Source organism: Vulpes vulpes, chromosome 14 (genome assembly GCF_048418805.1).
Source record: "Vulpes vulpes isolate BD-2025 chromosome 14, VulVul3, whole genome shotgun sequence".
Lineage (NCBI taxonomy): Eukaryota > Metazoa > Chordata > Mammalia > Carnivora > Canidae > Vulpes > Vulpes vulpes.
The window spans coordinates 108,267,540-108,288,036 of NC_132793.1; the positions used below are offsets into that span (position 1 = coordinate 108,267,540).

Consider the following 20,497-nt stretch of genomic DNA (forward strand, 5'->3'; position numbering starts at 1 on the left):
GTGTGTGACAGGGTATATGTGATGCAGGGTGTGACACAGGGTAGGGTGTATGTGGTGTGAGGTGTGTGTGGTGCGGGGTATGTGTGGTGCGGGGTGTGTGATACAGGTGTGTGTTATGAGGGTGTGTGACACACAGTATGTGTAATGCAGGGCATGACACAGATGTGTGACACAGGGTAGGGTGTATATGGTGGGTGTGAGTGCCACAGGGTGTGTGTGTGGTGTGGGGTGTATGACACAGGTATGTGTTATAAGGGTGTGTGATGCAGGGTATGTGTGATGCAGAGTATGTGTGATGCGGGGTGTGTATGTACAGGGTATGACATGGAGTGTATATGACATCGGTATGTGTGACATGGGGTATGTATGACAATGGTGTGTGTGTGACACAGGGTGTGTGTATGACAAGGGGTTTGTGAGATGGGGGATGTGAGACAGGGTGTGTGTGACATAGGGTGTATGTGCACATGGAACGTATGAGACACAGGGTGTGTGTGTGACATGGAGTGTGTGACAGGTGTGTGTGCACAGGGAGTGACATGGAGTGTGTGTGACAGGGCGTGTGCATGTGACACGGCTCTCAAGTGGCAGATGAGGCGTGTGTCCCCATCACGTGTTCCCTGCCCCACAGGCGTTTAGGAGGGGACAGCACTAAGGGACTCGGAGGGCTCATGGGCTGGCATCAGCAGGGCCCCAGGACCTGAGTGAGTGGCCCCGAGTGGCAACCCCGCAGAGAACACAGGACCTGTTGAGGTCAGGGCGCACACTCACCCGTTGTCTACACCATTCAGTCCCAGCTTCTTCCCCATGTCGCCAATCATCACCCCCGGCATAGGAAGAAGGGTCTTGGGGTTCCGAATCTGTACAAAACATGGAAGACAACGAGTGGCAGCCATTAGCACCTCACAGAAATGAAAAAGAACACACAAAAAAACCCCCGTGACTGAGCCCCAGGCTCCCTTCCTATATCTGTGAGGGGAAAGAGGGTAAACTGTGTCCCTCGAAAACGTGACCTTAAAGAGCCAGGGTTTTTGCAACTATAATTAAGCCAAGGATCTGCAGACAAGGTCCTCCCAGATCACCCCAATGGGCTCCAAATCCAATGACAAGTGTCCTCTAAGAGACAGGATGTAGCCCCAGCCCAGGGACCTGGCAGCCACCAGGGCTGGACGAGTGGACTGTCCCCTGGAGCCTGGGGGTGGGGAGCTGGCCACACTGATGTCAGAGATCCAGCCTCCCACTCTGTGGTGCCGTCTCACTGTGGCAGTGCCCGGTGACCAGCATGGGAGCCGAGGAGTCCTGCAGCCTCGAGGCCAGCAGGAAGGTCATCTTCAGGTTGTTGCTGGACCAGGGCCATGACCACACACCCGTGCACATGCATGCTGGAGGAGACATGGCCTGACATTAGCCTCACAGATCTCTGCTCCCAAAGTGGGGAAGGAGCACTTACTCAGACACTAGACGTGGCTAGCAAATGGTTCCTCACCGTGGGAGCTCCACGCCAGGGATACAGGGCTGCACCCGAGAACACCAGTAGAGTCGTGACTCCCAACCGGGTGTGAGCCTGCACCGTCCCCTCCCGCTGGGGACAGGTGTCATGTCTGAGAGCATCCGGCTATCCTGGCTGGAGGGCACCCTGGGCATGAGTGGGTGGAGCGCATCCCACTACATGGGGCTTGGCCCCATCACAAGAGGCTGACCCAGCCCAAACGTCCACTGCCCCGGCAAGAAACTCTGCTTTAAGGAAATACTGAATTCATGCTATTCGGAGTTTAGTTAACTGTGGAATCACTTGCTTTTGTTGATTTTGGTGGAACAACCATCTGATTCGATTGAATGCCATGATAACAGTATTTCAGATAAAACAAAGGCTGAAGTCCACATGTAAATGCTCTTTCCCCTTCCTTGTCTATTTCAGTAAGGCCTGGTGAAGATTCAGATGCTAACTTTTCATAATGGTTTGAAATTGAAAAAAGTTGGAAAGAAAGTACACACGGAGAGAAGACACACTAAAAGAAAACAAGTTGGGGACGCCTGGGTGGCTCAGCCGTTAAGCGTCTACCTTTGGCTCAGGTTGTGATCCCGGGGTCTGGGATCAAGTCCCACATCAGGCTCCCTGCATGGAGCCTGCTTCTCCTTCCGCCCATGTCTCTGCCTCTCTCTGTGTGTCTCTCATGAATAAAAAAATAAAATCTTTAAAAAATATAAAAGAAAAGAAAAAAAAAGAAAAGAAGTTGGTGCTTTTTGAGGAGCTGCAGAGAAAAACAGCGCGGGGGCAAGGCCCAGTTCACATGGGAATCAATGGCCACACAGTCACCACAAATTCCGCACTAACCTCCCCATCAAGGAAAGGGAGCAGACTAATGCCCAGAATGGAATTAGTTAAGGTCATACTGATCTCAAATTTGACCGTGTACATTCACAGTTTGTGAGGCCTGCCAACCGGACATGAGAAAACAAACCTGAGAAAAATCACACCCCTCCACCAGATGGCTACACCCTGTTGCATGCATCATAACTCTGAGTAGCTTAGTGATTCCCTGTTTCAGACCCTCTTCCTTGATGGTGACAGGGAAGCACGGCACCCACAAGACCTCGCTAGGTGCACACGAGGCACACAGAAATGCCCAGCTGGATGGAGGGGTGACATGGTCCCGCCGGAGAGTCAGCAACAGCACGGCTCTCTGAATTGAGGGCCGGGAAGCCTGAATGAAACTGAATCCTAGCCCAATCCCCACAAGAGGCCCATCCAGGTACAAGTCTGTACTCAGAGCAGCATCACATGGAAGCCTGACATAATGACAAGTGATTTCTGGTCTGCATGCGGGGACTCGAATGTGAATCGAAAATAAGCACATGAGCAATGAGGGGAAAGGGACCCACTGGTCATCACTGAAATTAAAACCCTTTGTGTCGGGATCCCTGGGTGGCACAGCGGTTTGGCGCCTGCCTTTGGCCCAGGGCGTGATCCTGGAGACCCGGGATTGAATCCCACGTCAGGCTCCCGGTGCATGGAGCCTGCTTCTCCCTCTGCCTATGTCTCTGCCTCTCTCTCTCTCTGTGACTATCATAAATAAATAAAAAAAATTTTAAAAAATATTAAAAAAAAAAACCCTTTGTGTCTCAAAGGACACAAATGAGAAAATACAAAGAAGACCTCTGGGACGAGAGAAAAATCATCTCTCAGACGAGGGGTGAGTCTCCAGGATGCACAAAGAGCTCTCAGAACTCAACAACCAGAAGACGAGCCACCCAATCCAGAGAGGCAGTGGACCAGCCACATGATGGGAGAACTGTGACTGTGACCGCGCCCTGCAATGCAAGAAGCCAAGCAAGAACCCCGGAACCACAGGCCAGGGCTTGATCTATAACTGCCGGCTTCCCTCGCATGTGTCCTGCTGCCAGCCCAGGACCAACCTCTCAGAGCCAGCCCGCTCCCCTGAACAGGCTCGGTGACTGCCCCAGCCTCCCCGGGGACGGGGGCTGTCCCTTTGCTGCGGCCAGCTCTGAACAAACGGCTTTGCCTTTCCCTTAGAGGGGGGGAGCAGGACTATTTCCACAGGGCAAGGGACTTGAACAGGTGTTTCTCCAAAGAAAATACACACATGGCCAACTGGCACAAGAAGAGCTCAACACCATTTGGGTTCTACGAAAATGCAAATCAAGACAGAACAAATACTAACACATGCCCATGTGGGTGCTTATTTAAAGAAAAAAAAAGGAAAATACATATTGGTGAGGGTCCAGAAGAACCCGGAGAATACAGAGTGGCAGGAACTGTGGGAAGTGGTACGGTGGTTCCTCAAAAAGTTAAGCACAGCATGACCAGAGGACTCCACAAGTCCAGGCCTGGGCCGATGCCCCAAAGACTGAAACAGTGTTTCAGCAGACACCTGCTCGTGAGCGTTCACAGCACTGTTCACCACAGCCGAGAGATGAAAACAACCCGAACATCCACTGACAGGCAAGTGGATATGCACATCGGGGTCCATCCATGCAATGGATTGATTATTCGGCTTCGGAAAGCAAGGAAGTTCTGGCAGCTGCTCTGGTACGAGTGGACCTCAAACCCACACTACAGAAAGAAGCCAGATGGGAGAGGTCATGCTGTTGGATCCCTTCCACATGAAATGTCAACAGGCAAACCTGTAGCCAGGGGCTGGGGAGGGGGAACAGGGAGCCAATGGGGGCACGGGGTGTTCTCCTCAACAGGAAAATGTTCTGGAACTCAGGACAGCCCTGGGGACACACCAGATGCCACTGAATTGTTCATTTCAAAGTGGTTAATTGTATGTTATATGGATTTCACCTCAATCAGGGGAAAAAAAAAAAAAAAGACGTGGCTGACTTCCTTCTCTCCTGAGAGCCTCTCACCAGGAAGGTCTTAACAAAAATGCCAGAATAGGGTCTGGGTATGGGGAAGCGGGGCTCCCTTTCAGTATCCAGTCGCCAAGACAGAAAGGCCTTAGACAAACTTCCGGAAGCTTGGGCTTCAGGAACACCACAGCTGCCCTGGGCAGGCGGGACACGGGCCCCAGCAGGAAGGCAGGAAGCCCTGGCCCAGCCGTTGGTACCAGGCATCCTCTTGGTGGTAGCTTCCTGCTCATGACAGGGGAACAGGCTACCTCAAGGCCCCCAAGATGGACTTCATGTCTTAGACCTGCCAGCTCAGAACCATGGGAGGGTGTGGCTGGGAAGCCCAGGATTGTGACAAGTGTCTGAAAACTTGGCGCCATGGTCACCAGAGAGATGGAAAGACTATCCCTCGAGTGATGGTGGGTCTAGACCAGGGTTGATTGACCCCAGCAGCCCTGACTCCTGGAGCTGGATGATGCCCTCTTGGGGGCGGGCGGGTGGGGTGTCCTTGCTCAGAGGATGCTGCCCAGCCGAGAGGCACCTCACCTGTACCACAAAGGGGTGCAGGCCGTGGCACTGGCCCTCCGGTGTGTAGAGCTGAGCGAACACCACAGCGTGGGTAGCAGTCTTGCCCATATTGCCCACCCAGAATTTGGCAGCTTCGAAATCGGGGGAGTGTATGATGAATTCCTGCACGAGAGAGAAAAAAATTAAAGTTATAATCAAAGTTATAATTAACAACTGAAACACACACAGAATTCCTTTCCCTTTTGGATCTATCCAACATTTTCTGTTGAAAATTCCCATGGAAGACTCTAAGTGGATGAACGGCTGGCTCCTGTCTGTTGCAGGGAGCCCTGGTTTTAAACACAGCATACCCTTGTGTCCCTTAACAAAGACACATCCATGGAAAACTAGGACTCATGTCAGACAATAAAATATACACCCTGGGGTGCCTGGGTGACTCAGTCGCCGCAGCATCTGCCTTCAGCTCAGATCGTGATCTCGGGGTCCTGGGATCAAGCCCTGCTCAGTGGGGAGCCTGCTTCTCTCCCTCTCCCTCTGCCCCTGCTCATGCTTGCATTTGCTTGCTCTCTCTCTCTGAAATAAATAAAATCTAAAAAAAAAAAAATCGCCAACTATTCTAGCAGCTGGCCAGTGCCCAGGTACTGCTTACTGTGATGCCTCACCTCCTCGGGGTGCCATCCCTGGCCGCAGCCCTTGAGTGGAGCCCCTCCTCTGTGCTCCTACTGTTTCTCTTTCCATGGCCTCCCCCCAACTACAACCTCCATAAGGGCCACATGCCCAGGAGCATAATGCAGACACTTGACACGCTGGGGTGAACGAACCGATGGATTAAGGGATGGGCCGGGAGGCTGGTCCAGTGAGGCTGGAGATGAGCAGAAGAGCAATGAGGGGGTGGGCCAGTGGCCTTGGAGGGCCTAGGGATAAGGTGGGGTGGTGGTGGGGCACTTGGTAACCAGACAGAGCCACCGTCTGACCATGAGTCACCTGCTGCGTACACTGCAGGCCAGTGCGGGCAAATGCTGTGCAGGTTTCCTTCTCCCTGAAGGAGGTAACGTCCTCACGCAGCCTGGGGGTGTGTACAGGGTTACCAGCTCCAGGTGCCTGGGTGACTACCTAACAGATGCTGAGACCCCACAAAAGAAAAGTAGGGGCAAGGGTAGGCCTACCAGTCCTGCCTCCTGCTCACCACCCTGTGGCACCGATGCCTACCGCAGCCCTCACCCAGCTGCCGCACAGGGCAGCGACTCCTCCACCAGACACCTGTTCTCGGCAGGAGTCGCTGAGCAGCAGGCTGCCTCACAGCCATGGCAATGCCACTCTCTGTGCCCATGTCTGCCCACAGCCTTCACGCGGTCTCAGCCTGTCACACCTGCAGATGTCCTCCCTCCATGTGGCACACTGAGCCCGCTCCCTTGACATCTCCACAGTCCCCGGTGCACCTGATTTCTCCTTGCTAGTGTCCGTTCATGTCTTCCCCAAGCACATGTGAGCCCCTAGAACAGAGATTTCTCTGTTGTACTCACTGCTAGGTGCCCGGTCTCCAACAGCAGGGCCAGGCACATACGAGGTGCTCAACAATAGCTGTCGTCTACATGGATGCCTAAACTGTGGCCCACAAAGGGCTCTGGGCTGCCAATCCCTCCAGCTCTGACATTACGCTCTGATCTTCACTGAGGTGCAAATGCCAACAAGCAGCGGATCAGAACCAGGCTGTTCCATGGATGCCACACTTCACCCTGCCTCCCCACTTAGCACTGGGAGCCTACAGTGCCAGCGTGCAGAGCAGAGACAAGGCCAGGCCAGGCCAGAAAAACCAGGGTTCAGATAATGGCATCTGGTGGCTGGAAAGCCAAATAAAACCCCAAGAGGGCCATGGGCGATCTCTCCACTCTATTCTGATGTGGAGAGCTATTGGCACTGTGCCATGACCACTGCTCCCTTGGCCCTGCCCTGCCCTGCTAGGGGCTCCCCTTAGGTCTATGGCTCTGTGCACCTGCAGACAGCACTGACGTACACGGTGCACACTCAGCCCACATTGCTGAAGAATGAATGAGTTATGAGTGAATACACAGCACAAGGCTTATACTTTCTGTTACAGACTCTTCCAAACACGCTACCAACAAGAGGAAGGCAGAGGGTTCCTAAGATACCAGACCAGGCGTAGAAAGAGCAGTGGAGGGTGTGGTCTTCAGAGAAGTGGAGTGGCCCGGCACAGGCAGAGAGGGCATGGAGAGAGGGGGCTGCCCTGACCTGTGCACCTCATCCTCTCCCGGCCCTGCCTTCCCCTGCAGCATTGACCACCCAATAAATCATGACTCCACTAGCTGACATCTGTGTACCCCTACTGGAGCCTAGAATGTCTGCTCCCCGGGAGCAAGGACACAGCCCTGAGCGCCCATGGCTAAGACCATCACCCTCATGGGGCAGCACTCCACAGATGTGCTGGCGCAATGCACAAGGCACAAGGCAGCAGCCATCAGTGCACACCAGTGTGTGCCATGGGGTGCAGCAAGGCGGTGCACTCTGAGGGGCCAGATGTCAGGGCAGGAGAAGACAGAGCAGGCCCCTGGCTGGCAGAGCCTGGCCTCAGATGGGGACCAGGCAGCTAGAAGGGACCAGGGTCAAGGAGAGAATCTTCGACAGAGCGAGAGTGCATGCGTGTGTGCACGGGCAGGGGGAGGGGCCTAGGGAGAGGGGGAAGCAGACTCCCCAACACGGGGCTCAACCCCAGGACCCTGAGATCATGACCTGAGCCAAAAGCAGATGCTTAACTCACTGAGCCACCTAGGTGCCCCGCACTGAGCAGCTTGAACCGTTTACAAACCCAACACCAACAGGCTGCCTGGTGAACCAAGAAATAAACCCTTTATGTCCCAAGCTGCCACTTTGCAGGGTGATGATCTCAGTGTGCATGTGAAAAGCACACGTGCACAAGGACGGGTTTCTGAGCATAGGGACAGCACCTTACACATCCTTGAAGCCCAGAGGCCAATGGGAACATAACAAGTACCTGGGTGGTGGGGTCATAGTGGGCCGTTGTTCGGATGGCCTTGGCATTACTCCCATGGCTGAGTTCGGTCACGGCAAAACATCCAAAAATCTAATATGGAAGCACAAAATGGGGTAAGGCAAGAAAGCTCTTTCTGCGCACCCCTGGAGGGGCCCCACCACCATCCTTCTGGAAGGACTAAACTATAGGCCAAAGCACCAACTCCCCACACACACAACCAGCTGGGGTCTTACGGGGTCATGGGGCCATGCTGGACGCCACGGCCCTGGCCTCTGGGAACAGTGAAAACTGAAGGCTTCGCTTTGAGAGCCACAAGCTAAACCCACCAAGCGCTGGGGATTCGGGACAGCATGCTGGGGAATACACGGCCCCCAGGGGCCCCCTCCTGCTCCCCGAGGTGCACGGGGAGAGAGCGCAGGCACACAGATCACTGTAGCTCTCATCTCACCTCCATGTTGAAGATCTTTGGAAGGTACTTTAAATGTCTTTCAGAACCCAAGTTGTATATCGCTAATCCAAAAGTCTGAAAATACAAAATCAGCATGCAAACAGGTGGAGTTAAAAGAGTCCTGCTGTTCTGCACGCTGGGAGTGGGAGTGGCAAGTACTCTAATGTCCACAGGGGGCTGAGACCCGGGTCCCTGGGCTCAAGCAGCTCATGTAAGTCAAGGGCAAGCACCTCCCACTAAAGATGCCCCAGGGAAGTCCCGACCAGCCAGATGGGCAGAGACGGGAGCAGAGGGGGAGCAGAGGGAACGAGGGTGCAGGACAGGGGGCAAGCTCTGCTTTCCATCAGAGCCCCATGGTGGGCCACAGGTGTGCCAAGGCCGCAGACACGTCCTCACCTCTGCCCGTGTACCAGCAATGGGAGCCCTGGCATCTCCTCTGACCTGCTTTCCCTTCCCTGCTGGTTTTTGCTTTTTTTGTCAGGTTTTTTGGGGGCATTGGGGGGATGGGGGCTGGTATAAAGAAGTCTTAAGCTCATCTTCTTCTAGGGCTTTAACTTGCACTGTATTCTCATCAAGGCCTCATGTGCACAAACTTGCATGTACAGCTGAGAAAGGCAGGACATCTCCCTAAAGCATCATGGGATCTGCCCACACATTCTAATCTCCATTCTGGCTTCCCACACAATTTTTTAGAAATCTCTTAATATACGTGCTGCCAAAGTGAGCGCTAGAAATCTCTTAAAAGAAACATTTCCCCAATTGCTCGCGTCCCCATGAACCTCCACAAGCCAGCAAACGCTGGCACGCCAACAACCACCACACCCTGTGGGCACCATCTACATCTCATGAGGACCTGCTCTCTCAGTGCTCTTCCTCCTGCTTGGGCCTGGGGCGGCTTTGCATGAGGCAGGAAAGGCATGCTCCCTACCCCCCACCCCTCCTCGCCACCCACTTACCACCATATTCAGCAAGAGCCTGATAGCCAGGGACCAGTCATACATGCCCAGGCAGTCGGTGAACACCTGAAACCACAGAGGGTTCGCTACCATGTCCTCCAAGGGGAGGAGGTTGTACTCCATGATTCTCTTGCAGCGGAGGAAGCTCAGCTCCCGGTACCTCTCCAAGGAGAGATCTTCCTCGTGGGAACGAGCGAAGAGCGGGTCATTCTCCAAAGTCGAGAAGATGGTTTTCTGGAAATGCAGGAGACAGGGAGTGGGCCACTCAGAGGCCAGTGACAGATGCTCACTAGGCTCTTACTATGGCTTTTCTCAAGGCTGCTGGCTGTGCGGGACACGGTCTGACCCAGAACCCAGGGGCAGATGAAAGTCCTCCTATGCTCCTTCTTGGAGCTGCAATGAGGCTCGCTTGGCGGGCTCATGGGACACAGGCCGTGCCGGGGACTAGCTGGGGTCTTCAGAGGCCAGATGGCCCACCTGTGCCCGTGAGCTGGATGCCCAGCACACCCTCAGGGGTCAGCCCGGCCCACTGCCCACACGTCTCACCTTCAAGCGGAGCACGTCTTCGCCTTCCAAGAACAGCGCCAGCTCCTTCCAGCAGAAGGAGGCTCGGGCGCGGTAGGCCTGTAGGGGCCCCCTGGGGAGATCCAGCAGCAAGGCATCTGCACCGCCTTCCAATGGGGACGCCATCACTGGGTGTCAGCCTGCAGGACACAGATGACCTGAGCCAGCGAGCGAGTGCACCATGTGACAAGTAGGAGAAAGCAGATTCCCAAAGTGCCGGCCAAAGAGAATTGTCATACAAGACCTCACGTCTACCTTCCCTAAAGACAAGGTAAGGAGGCAGCTGAGAGCAGAGGCTCCATGCTTCCATCTGGCCCAACAACACCTCACCCTCTCCGGACCACTGGACCACTCCCCAAGGCCCAGCCAAACCTTATGGCCCAGGAAGCCTCCCTCTGGAGTCCAGTCAATGCTGGCCGGTCCACTCTGACAACACAGGACAGGACCAAAAGTCCCCTTCCAGCCTGCCTGGGCATCAGACAGGAGCCTCTGAACACGGACTTTTGTCCTGAACTCTCTTGACAAACAGACATCTGGCTTCCCACCAATAAGCCAGGCCTCCTGAGGCCCAGCCTTCTTGACCAAAGAATGATTCTGGAAATTTCTGAAAGGACTGGTTCCTGTCCACAATGCCCTGGCTCTCAAGGCACAGGATAGGAGGGGCCTGTGAACTTAGACCTAGGGGAGTGGCAAGAAGGAGAGTAGGGTCCCAGGCATGGACCTCCAGCTGAGTCTTCAAGGCCTCTGGGCACCTGAGTACGGTTGCTCAATACTGCTAATAAGTAATAGGGACTTGATCTCTTGACAAAAGAACTTCTATGCTTCTGTGCGGGGCGGCGGGGGGGGAGAGGTGCAGAGGGGCCTGTGTGAGGACCCACATGGTTATGGCAGGGACTGTGCCCTCTGACCCCATCCCTTCTAGAACCAAAGGCATCCTGAGAAAGTGAGGCTACAGACCAACATCCCATATGAACACAGGTGCACAAGTCCTCAATGAGTCCTGCAGACCAAATCCAGTCACCCCCCATGACAGGGGACGTGGGCCCCAGGAAACTATGGGCAGCTCAACATGTAAAAGTCAGTTAGGGGCACCTACATGGTGCCGTCAGTTGAGCAACTCTTGATTTCAGCTCAGGTCATGATCTCAGGGTCGTGGGACTAAGCCCCACGTTGGGCTCCAGGCTGGGCACAGATTCTGCTTGGATTCTCTCCCTCTACTCCTCCCTACCTTTCTCTCTCTTTCTCCCCCCTCTCTCTCCCCCCCCCCCAGAAAAATAGAAAAGAAAGAAAGAAAGAAAAAAAGAAAGAAAGAAAGAAAGAAAGTCAATGTAATATGCCATGCCAACAGAATGAAAGACAAAAATACATGATCGTGTCAATGGATGCAGAAAAAGCACCCAAAACAAAATCCCATGCCCTTTCATGAAAGAAATTCTGAACAAACTGGGAGCAGGAGGGAACACCCTGCACCTGATAAAGGGCGTCTATGAGATGTCCACATCTATCTTCGTCCATTAATATGGAAGACTCAGTGCCTTCCCCTGAACATCAGGAATAAGACAAGTGTGTCTACTCGGCCTCCTCTCATCAACATGCTCCTGGATGCTCCAGCCAATGCAGTTATGCAAGAATATGAAATCAATGCATCCTGATTAGAAACCTTATCTGCTGGTGATGTGATTAAGTATATAGAAAATCCTAAGGAATTCACTAAAAAAAATAAGTTCACTAAATTTACTAAAAGAATAAGTTAGTTTGGCCAGTTCTTTGGGTACAAAATCAATATGCAAAACTCTACCGAATTTCTTTTTTAAAAAAAAAAAGGATTTTAGGAGTCAACAATAAAGGACCGAGGGTGCCGAGTGGGAGTGGCCTCAGCGATTGAAGTCAGTGAATTCAGATATATAATTCAACCTTGTTAGAGGGTTTTTTAAAAAATAAAAAGTTGATTTGGTGCATAAGAGCAAGTTACTTCTGCATACCGTTCAGAGACTTACAGGTGCTTGCCTGCATTGCAATAAAGGACTCATATATTGAGCAAGACTTATATTTATCTCTTCGTTTTGGAGAGCCTAATACACTGTTGTTACAGTTTCTCTACTGACTTTCAAAAGTTTTGAAGTTTGAAAGAGACATCTTTACAATTAATACAGCATGAGCACGGCCAGAACAGAGAACCCTGTTATAATGGGTCTTTCCAGGCAAAATGGTCAGCTGAGGGGCCCTGTGAAGCCCAGTGGTGGCCCCGGAGAAGGGGGCACACAGAAACAGCAACAGATGAACCAGCTGAAAAATACCAACACAATCAATAATGGCACTCAGCAGCAAGCACAGAGTATGACCACCACTATTAAACCTGGTGATGACTGGAAAAAGACTTTAAAACTCCCTCCAAAGGATCTAAGAATCAAAACTTCGGATGTGACCTCCACAAAAGGAAACGAGTTTGAAGATTACTGTTTGAAACGGGAGTTACCGATGGGAATTTTTGAAATGGGCTGGGAAAAGCCATCTCCTATTCAGGAGGAGAGCATTCCCATTGCTTTATCTGGTAGGGATATCTTAGCTAGAGCAAAAAATGGAACAGGCAAGAGCAGTGCCTACCTCATTCCCTTACTTGAACGGCTAGACCTGAAGAAGGACAATATACAAACAATGGTGATTGTTCCTACTAGAGAACTTGATCTATAGGTCGGTCAAATTTGCATCCAGGTCAGCAAGCACATGGTAGGGGCCAAAGTGATGGCAACCACAGGAGGAACCAATTTACGGGATGACATAATGAGGCTTGATGACACAGTGCACGTGGTGATAGCTACCCCTGGAAGAATCCTGGATCTTATCAAGAAAGGAGTAGCAAAGGCTGATCATGTCCAGACGATAGCATTGGATGAGGCAGATAAGTTGCTGTCACAGGATTTTGTGCAGATAATGGAGGATATTATTCTCATACTACCTAAAAACAGACAGATTTTATTATATTCTGCTACTTTCCCTCTTAGTGTACAGAAGTTCATGAATTCCCATTTGCAGAAACCCTATGAGATTAACCTGATGGAGGAACTAACTTTGAAGGGAGTAACCCAGTACTACGCCTATGTAACTGAGCGCCAAAAAGTACACTGCCTCAACACACTTTTTTCCAGGCTTCAGATAAACCAGCCGATCATTTTCTGTAACTCCTCTCAGCGAGTTGAATAGCTAGCCAAGAAGATTTCTCAACTGGGTTATTCTTGCTTCTATATCCATGCTAAAATGAGGCAGGAACATCGAAATCCTGTATTTTATGATTTCCTATATGGCTTATGCCACAATCTTGTTTGCACTGATTTGTTTACCCGAGGTATTGATATACAAGCTGTGAATGTGGTAATAAACTTTGACTTCCCAAAGCTGGCAGAGACCTATCTCCATCGTATTGGAAGATCAGGTCGCTTTGGTCATCTTGGCTTAGCCATCAACTTGATCACATATGATGATCACTTCAACTTGAAAAGTATTGAGGAGCAGCTGGGAACAGAAATTAGACCGATCCCAAGCAACATTGACAAGAGCCTGTATGTGGCAGAATACCACAGCGAGCCCGTGGAGGACGAGAAGCCCTAACAAGCATGCTTTCACGAACTACAGAAGGCTCGTTTGGATCTGCGACACATCGTTTGGGGGGGGGGGGATGCTCTTCTCTTTGTGGGTTTTTCATCTTCTTTTATTTTGGAACTATGAAGACTTAAAAAAGCTCAGACATTTTTTTCTTTTTTTTTAACTGATGAAGAGAAAAAGCTGAAAAGAAGGAATTTACCTTTTTTGTTCCACTTGTTTGCACTGTGTGCTGACTGAACATTAGTTGCACTAACTGCTGGTTTTTAAAAAATGTTTTCTGGGGAAGGGGGACAAGGAAGGAGGAGAAAGAAGAGAAGGGGAGAAACCCTAAAAAGAGAAGAATCTTGATGAACACACAAGCTTGTCTACAATTTCAAAATTCTCCAACAGCTGACTCTTGAGTGCATTTCAACTTCTCCCTAATTACTCATCCGTTTTTTAAGCCTGAAGAGCTTATTACTTATTTGTGCGAAGTGCCTTATGCTATGAGACCATTCAGAATATCATCTTTTAGACGCAGCCCAAGAAATCAACAATAGTAGTTCTTTCCTTTTTTTATTTTTTTTCCTTCCTATCTTTTTAAAATTTTTGTCTTTTCATTTTGATTTCAAGTTGGAGTCTCTCTCTTCCCTTTATACCCGATACTCAAGCCCAGGGCTAGAAGATGACATGTATTAGTAATGTTAAACACCATTTTCTTTTTCTTTATGTGGAGGAGTTGATATGCAACTGCAGTTCATCTGCACTGTAAATACATGTATTAAAAAAAAAAAAAACAATCCCAAGTAAAAATTTCTTCTGTGCTGAGTAGATTACAACATCATCGCTCCCAAAGGAAAGAGCAGTCTATCATTGCAGGAGCCATATGACAAGCCTTTGTGCTCTATAGCAGAACACTAAAGACTGGTTTACATACGCTTCCATTAGCAGTTATGGCACTTGATGTGTAGACATGTCAGAGCCTTGACCCTCTTTCCTCTGTGGCAAAGCGTGTCCCATAGAAAACTGGGTGTGTATACTTGTATAAACTTTGTAAATAAGTTTTTTTCTGGATTCATATATATATATATACATTTTTTTTTTTGGATGAAGGTTGCTGGGATTAAGGGGATTAGAATGATTATGGGAGCAGCTAAAGATGAGAGGGGCTCAGTTTTCCGCAACACTAAATTCTAAAAAGTACTTTGGCCTCTTTAGTAGAGAGAGCAGACCTCTGTGGTGACCCTGTGTTGGAAGAGGGACCCAGAAGTCTGGGATTTATTGTTTGCTGCCACACTGTATCATCTAATACCTTTGGAGAACGCCTGCCAGAGAGAGCAAAGAAACTTCAGAAACCTATAACTCAAGATGTTATTTTTGAGAAGCTCTCTGATTTTGCTTCTTCCTCCCCTTTTAAAGAAAGTTTGAGGAACTTTTCAAGCTCAGCAAAAGGGGACAAAGATTAATCTCCCTTGCAGTGTGGAAATTCAGTTGCGTGGCAGTGTCTGAGCAGTGTATGTACAAAGCATGGATTTTGCATTTCAGAATATTAGCCAGTACCAGCTTTGGGAATGTTAGCAGTTCTGGAGCTTACTTTCTGTGGATCACTTCCTGTACTGTGTAAGTGTGTTGCCCTCTGCCCACCTTGATACATAAACTTGCAGGAATGGGCAACTCCTGAGAGCTGTTAACTTTCATGCTAAAGAAAGCTGCTTGCCATCCTCTTGCTTTGTGACAAGAATTATCTGTCATTTTGCATTGTAAATTGCTGGCAAATGCTTTACAGTCAATAGTGTTGCTTTAAATTGTGCCCCTCCCAACATGCTTGATGTTTGGCCTGATCTCCAGGCAAAAGGAGTGAGATGAATCAAAACCAGTGAACTTTTTTTTAAAAATGTTTTTAATTCCCTTTTAACCCAGTGTACTAGGTCAATCAGGAGGCATCTAGGGTTTAAAAAATAAAAAAAAAGCAAAAAATAAAATGAAAAAAATTTGTTTTCCATATTCCATTTTTTCAAAACCCTAAAATATTACAAGAGAAGTCCTGCATATGCTTTCGTGCTTAACTCGTGGCTAAAAAAAATCAATTATTCAAAGTTGCTTTTTTTTTTTACTCTTGCGTAGTTCTAAGCAAAACTATTTTGTAACTCACCCAAAACTCCTTAGGATCAAAATCCTACAGATGCCTCCTGATCAGACATAGCCCTAACTCCTTAAAAAATCTGTAGCAAGAGCTGCACAGTACAAACCCAAAAAGAATAAGCTCATTTATTTGGTATCCAAGCTATGTTCTATCCAGCCAATGTTGGTTACTAAATACAAGCCCTAATTAAGAAAATAACTCTTTTCCAGGGAGGGGTGGGGGGGAGGGAATTTAGAAGGCATCAACTTTTGACCAAAAATATCTTGCCCTTGTACTGATGCAGCTCTCTCTTTCTTCCCCACCTCTGGCGAGATAAGAGGGATCATTCATTATAGAAGAAAAGCAAGAAAGGCTTGTAAATGCAATTTGATATCTCGCTAGAGAGAGTGTAGGTGACAAAAACAGCACAGTCTCGTCTGCTATCCTCAGACTGTGCCCAGTGCCACATGCCTGTGGGTCCCTCTTAAAGCACAGACTTAATTGAAAGTATTACTGAAGTATAGCCTCTGATGAGGCGTGGCACTTAAACTATCTGGGACACCACTATTGGACACAGTTCTGTAGAGGCAGCTGTCCAGTTTTGGTGCTGGATTCTTGAATAGGAATTATTAAATGGAAAGATGCTCTAAGGACTAGGTCAAGGCCTAGTCTTTTTTTTTTCTTTTTTTTTTAAGTCCCCCCTCACTGTAAGAAGCATTGTTATTAGAAATTGTTTTTGTGTTCTTTCCACCATTGGGTGTCTGTTTTCAGTAATGGTAATATTTTTTCCGGTGATTCATTTGGATGAAACTGTTCCCTATTTTTAATATTTATTTATTTATTTTTTCTATTTTTAATATTTAAATTATGTCCAACTCGCGGTTTTGCCTGTGGTTGTAGTTGTGTAATGGGTTATGGACTGTTACACACCTTGCTGCCTCTGAGCCTGTGTTTTGTTTTTCTCTTCCCATACATTCCAACGAGGAAACTTTCTTGTCTTTCCCTTGGGAACAGAATAATCTAAGGGAGAAGCAAATCTAAATATATTTCTCAATTATTTTCACGTTGGCCCCAGCATCATAATATGGTGGGCCCCAATGGCTAGGGGGCGGGGGGAGGAATTGGTTATCAGTATTTGTTTTCAGAATGAGATGGGAGCATCTTTCCTTTGCTGTGTGCTTTGTGTTTGATACCATCATGCTTGAGTTAGAACCAGACAACTCAACACAAAGCCTTGAGTGTAAATTTGTTGGAATCAAAACATCTCGTTCTGATCACTTGGTTTCATTTGTTTTTTTTTTTTTTCTTTTCTTTTTTTTTTTTTTTAAATAGGGGTAGGAGGGAGGTTACTATGCCCCAAAAGGGAGGGTGTCTGCACTGATTTAGAAACACTTTGGAAACTCATAACCTCATCAGAAATGGCCTTTAGCCACACTCCTGACCTTCTAGATGAGTACAAAAAGATGAAATGATTTTTGGGAATTAAGCCATTTATTTTAATTTGCTACTTTTTTCAGTGTTCTGTGTATCTTAAAAATTGTTACTGTGGAATCATTTTCTGACAAAATACTTTTGTCAAGCAAAATTTTGGCTTCATGGGAGCTGAAGTCCGTCAATGTTTTGGTGAAATTAAGTGGACATTCGTGAGCTTATTTATAGTTCTACTTTATATCCTTAAAATTATGTTTTTTAAAACTCCCCCAAAAAATCTCTGGTCTAAAAACTCATCTTTGTGGTAAAGAGTTAAGTGTCCAGAGATCCCTGGGTGGCGTAGCGGTTTAGCGCCTGCCTTTGGCCCAGGGCGCGATCCTAGAGACCCGGGATCGAATCCCACATCGGGCTCCCGGTGCATGGAGCCTGCTTCTCCCTCTGCCTGTGTCTCTGCCTCTCTCTCTCTCTCCCTCTCTCTGTGACTATCATAAAAAATTTTTTTAAAAAATTTAAAAAAAAACAAAACCAACAAACAAAAAAACATATAATGTATAAAAAAAAAAAAAAAAAGAGTTAAGTGTCCAAAGGTTACAACAGTTCATGAGGTTAGAGGGAGCTAGCCTGGCACCTGGACTCTGCCCCTCCAAAGCTGACAGATTCCAGCATAAGTGTGTTTAAATTCTCTAGTAGACAGTACTGGGCAGAGCAAGGGAGGGAGTAGGGCTGGGTTATTAAGATACAGGCTTCTGTATTTTAACCAATGGTTGTGGGGGAGGGGTGCCTGGAGAAAACAAAGTCACTTCCCTTTTTTGAAACAAAACTAAAACTTGGAAAAAATTATTTTTGTTTAGTAAAAATGGGGTAGAATCCCAATGTCCCTAGCCACAAGGGACCAGTTCCACTGAGAAATGAACAGTGGGAACTCAAAATTTTGAAAACATTTGGGGAAAGGGAAAATTGGCTTTCTGTTAATTGGCAAATGTTCCAGTGGGACTCTGTTTTTGTTGGGATGTGTTATGTTGTAGGTACACATATATATGGACCAGAGTCTGCTGAGTTTATAAGGTTCAGGAAAAAAATGGTTGATAAAATCTTGGTTTTTGTTAATTTATGATTTAAAAGCCCACTGGAACTCCAAAAAATAAAAAATTAAAAAATTAAAAAAAGATTTTATCTATTTATTCATGAGAGACACAGAAAGAGAGAGAAAGAGAGGCAGAGACACAGGCAGAGGGAGAAGCAGGCTCCCTGCAGGGAGTCCAATGTAGGACTCGATCCCAGGACCCTGGGATCACACCCTGAGCCAAAGGCAGACACTCAACCACTGAGCCACCCAGGTCCCCTCTACTGAATATCTATACACTAGCAATAAACAACTCAAAAATGAAATGAAGAAAAAAAATCAATTTACAACAGCATCAAAAATAACAAAATACTGAGACATAAATTCAGCAGAAGAAGTGTAGAACTTATACTCTGAAAACTACAAAGTGTTTTTGAAAGAAACCTGAGACCTCAATAAATGGAGAAATATCCCTCGTTCCTGAGTTAGAAGGACCCAGTATTGTGAAAATATCAATATTCACCAACTCATCTACAGAGCCAATGTGGTTTCATCAAAAGCTTAGCTGCCCCCCCCCCCTTTTTTTTTTGGACAGGAATTAAAAAGCTGATCCTAAAATTCATATGCAAATTTAAGGAACCCAGAAGAGACAAAACCAGCTTGAAAAAGAACAAAGCTGGAGAATCCATACTGCTTGATTTCAAAACTTGCCACAAAGGGACGGTAATGAAGACGTATGGTGCCACATGAAGACAGGTGTGTAGATTGACAGCACAGGGCCGAGAGTCCAGCAGTAAACGCTAATATGGAAGGTCAACTGCCTTTGGACAGGCTGTCCAGACAAGGTCATGGGGAAGAAACTGTCTTCCCAAGTGGGGCTGGGCACCTGGATGTCCATGTGCAAAGTAATGAGGGTCCACTCTTCCCACACACACATGACACTTACCAGATATAAGTGTTAACACTAAAGCTTCACAAAGAAAAGGTAGAAGTGACCTTCACAACCTTAGGTGAGGCCAATCCTTCCTGGGCACGGCATCACAAACACATGCAATAAAAGTAAATCAAACGTCATCGAAATAAAAAACTTTTGCTCCAAAGAACGCCAATGGGTGAGTGAAAAGGCAAACCAGAGAATGGAAGATATCTGCAAATCACATATTGATAAAGGACTTGGACCTGGACTATATGAAGAATCTCAATAATAAAGCCAAATAACCTGATCTAAAGGCCTCAAATAGGTACTTCTGCAAAGATATGCAGGTGGCCAACGAGCATGTGAAGAGATGTGCCACAATAACAGCCATCAGGGAGTGCGAATCCAAACCACATGAGATACCACCCCATGGTCCACATCAAATCGGCCGGCAATAACACGTATTGATGAGAATGTGCAGAGTGGAGTCCTCATGCCTTGTTGGTGGGAATGCACAATAGCAGTCATTCGGGGAAAGTCTGACGGATCTTCAGAAGTTTAAATAGTCACCATGGGACCTGACAATTCCACTCCTAGGTACACACCCAAGAGAAATGGAAACAAATATGTATGCAAAAATTTGTGCATGAATATTCACAGTGGCATTATTTTTAACACCCCAAAATGGAAACAATGTGCATGAATATTCACAGTGTCATTATTTTTAACACCCCAAAATGGAAACAATGTGCATGAATATTCACAGTGGCATTACTTTTAACACCCCAAAATGGAAACAATCCACATATCCATCAACTGATGAATGCGTAAACAAGATGTAGGCTATCCATACAATGAAATAGTATTGGATGAACCTCAAAAGTGTTGCATCAAGTGAGAGAAGTCAGACACAAAAGATTACATGTTGTGTGATCCTACCTACATGAAATGTTCAGCATGGGCAAATATGTAGAGGTTAAAGTGGGACTAGTGGCTGCCAGCAGCTGGAGAATGATTCCTAACAGGGCCAAGATTTCTTCTGGAGTGATGAAAACATTCTGGGAATAAATAGCACTGCCGATTGCCCCACTCTGGACTGTGCACTTCATTTTTTTAAAAAGATTTTATTTATTTATTTGACGGGGGAGAGACAGAGAGAGATGAGAGAGAGGGCAAGCGCATGAGCAGGGGGTTGGGGCAGAGGGAGAGAGAACCAGACTCCCCACTGTGTAGGGAGCCCAATTTGAGGCCTCCATCCAGGACCCCCGGATCGTGGCCTGAGCCATCCAGATGCCCTAAGTGGTGCACTTCAGATGGATGAATCGTATGGGGAGTTACATCTCAACAAAACAAGAATTTTTTTTTTTTAAGGTAAGCCACAGCTCTTGGCAGAGTCCAAGTGCTTCAAAGTGCAAGCTATAGGGCAGCTCTTGGCTTTCTGGATTTCCATGCCCTGACTGCAGTCCTGTCACTCCTCACACCCCCTCCCTGCAGGCCAGGGCACCACCCTGTGAGTCCCTTCCT

At 48.0% G+C, this 20,497-nt stretch overlaps 1 protein-coding gene and 1 pseudogene across 4 annotated transcripts in view; one reads left to right on the top strand and one right to left on the bottom strand.

Moving 5' to 3' along the window:
• Positions 1–20,497, bottom strand: part of ACOX3 (acyl-CoA oxidase 3, pristanoyl) — a 54,635-nt gene that overhangs the window by 30,680 nt on the left and 3,458 nt on the right. For 2 of the 4 annotated variants that reach the window (XM_025999372.2, XM_025999364.2), the window contains exons 2-7: positions 9,845–10,002; positions 9,299–9,532; positions 8,343–8,417; positions 7,895–7,984; positions 4,903–5,046; positions 772–860 (exon numbers count right to left, since the gene is read on the bottom strand). In XM_025999372.2, the coding sequence (XP_025855157.1) occupies positions 772–860; positions 4,903–5,046; positions 7,895–7,984; positions 8,343–8,417; positions 9,299–9,532; positions 9,845–9,988 (776 nt within the window). In that variant the 5' untranslated portion in view covers positions 9,989–10,002. Of the gene's footprint in view, positions 1–771; positions 861–4,902; positions 5,047–7,894; positions 7,985–8,342; positions 8,418–9,298; positions 9,533–9,844; positions 10,123–10,234; positions 10,390–20,497 lie in introns of those variants that run through there. The other 2 variants (XM_025999379.2, XM_072737619.1) reach the window with 2 other exon arrangements.
• LOC112912942 (probable ATP-dependent RNA helicase DDX6 pseudogene) lies at positions 11,830–14,232 on the top strand (annotated as a pseudogene).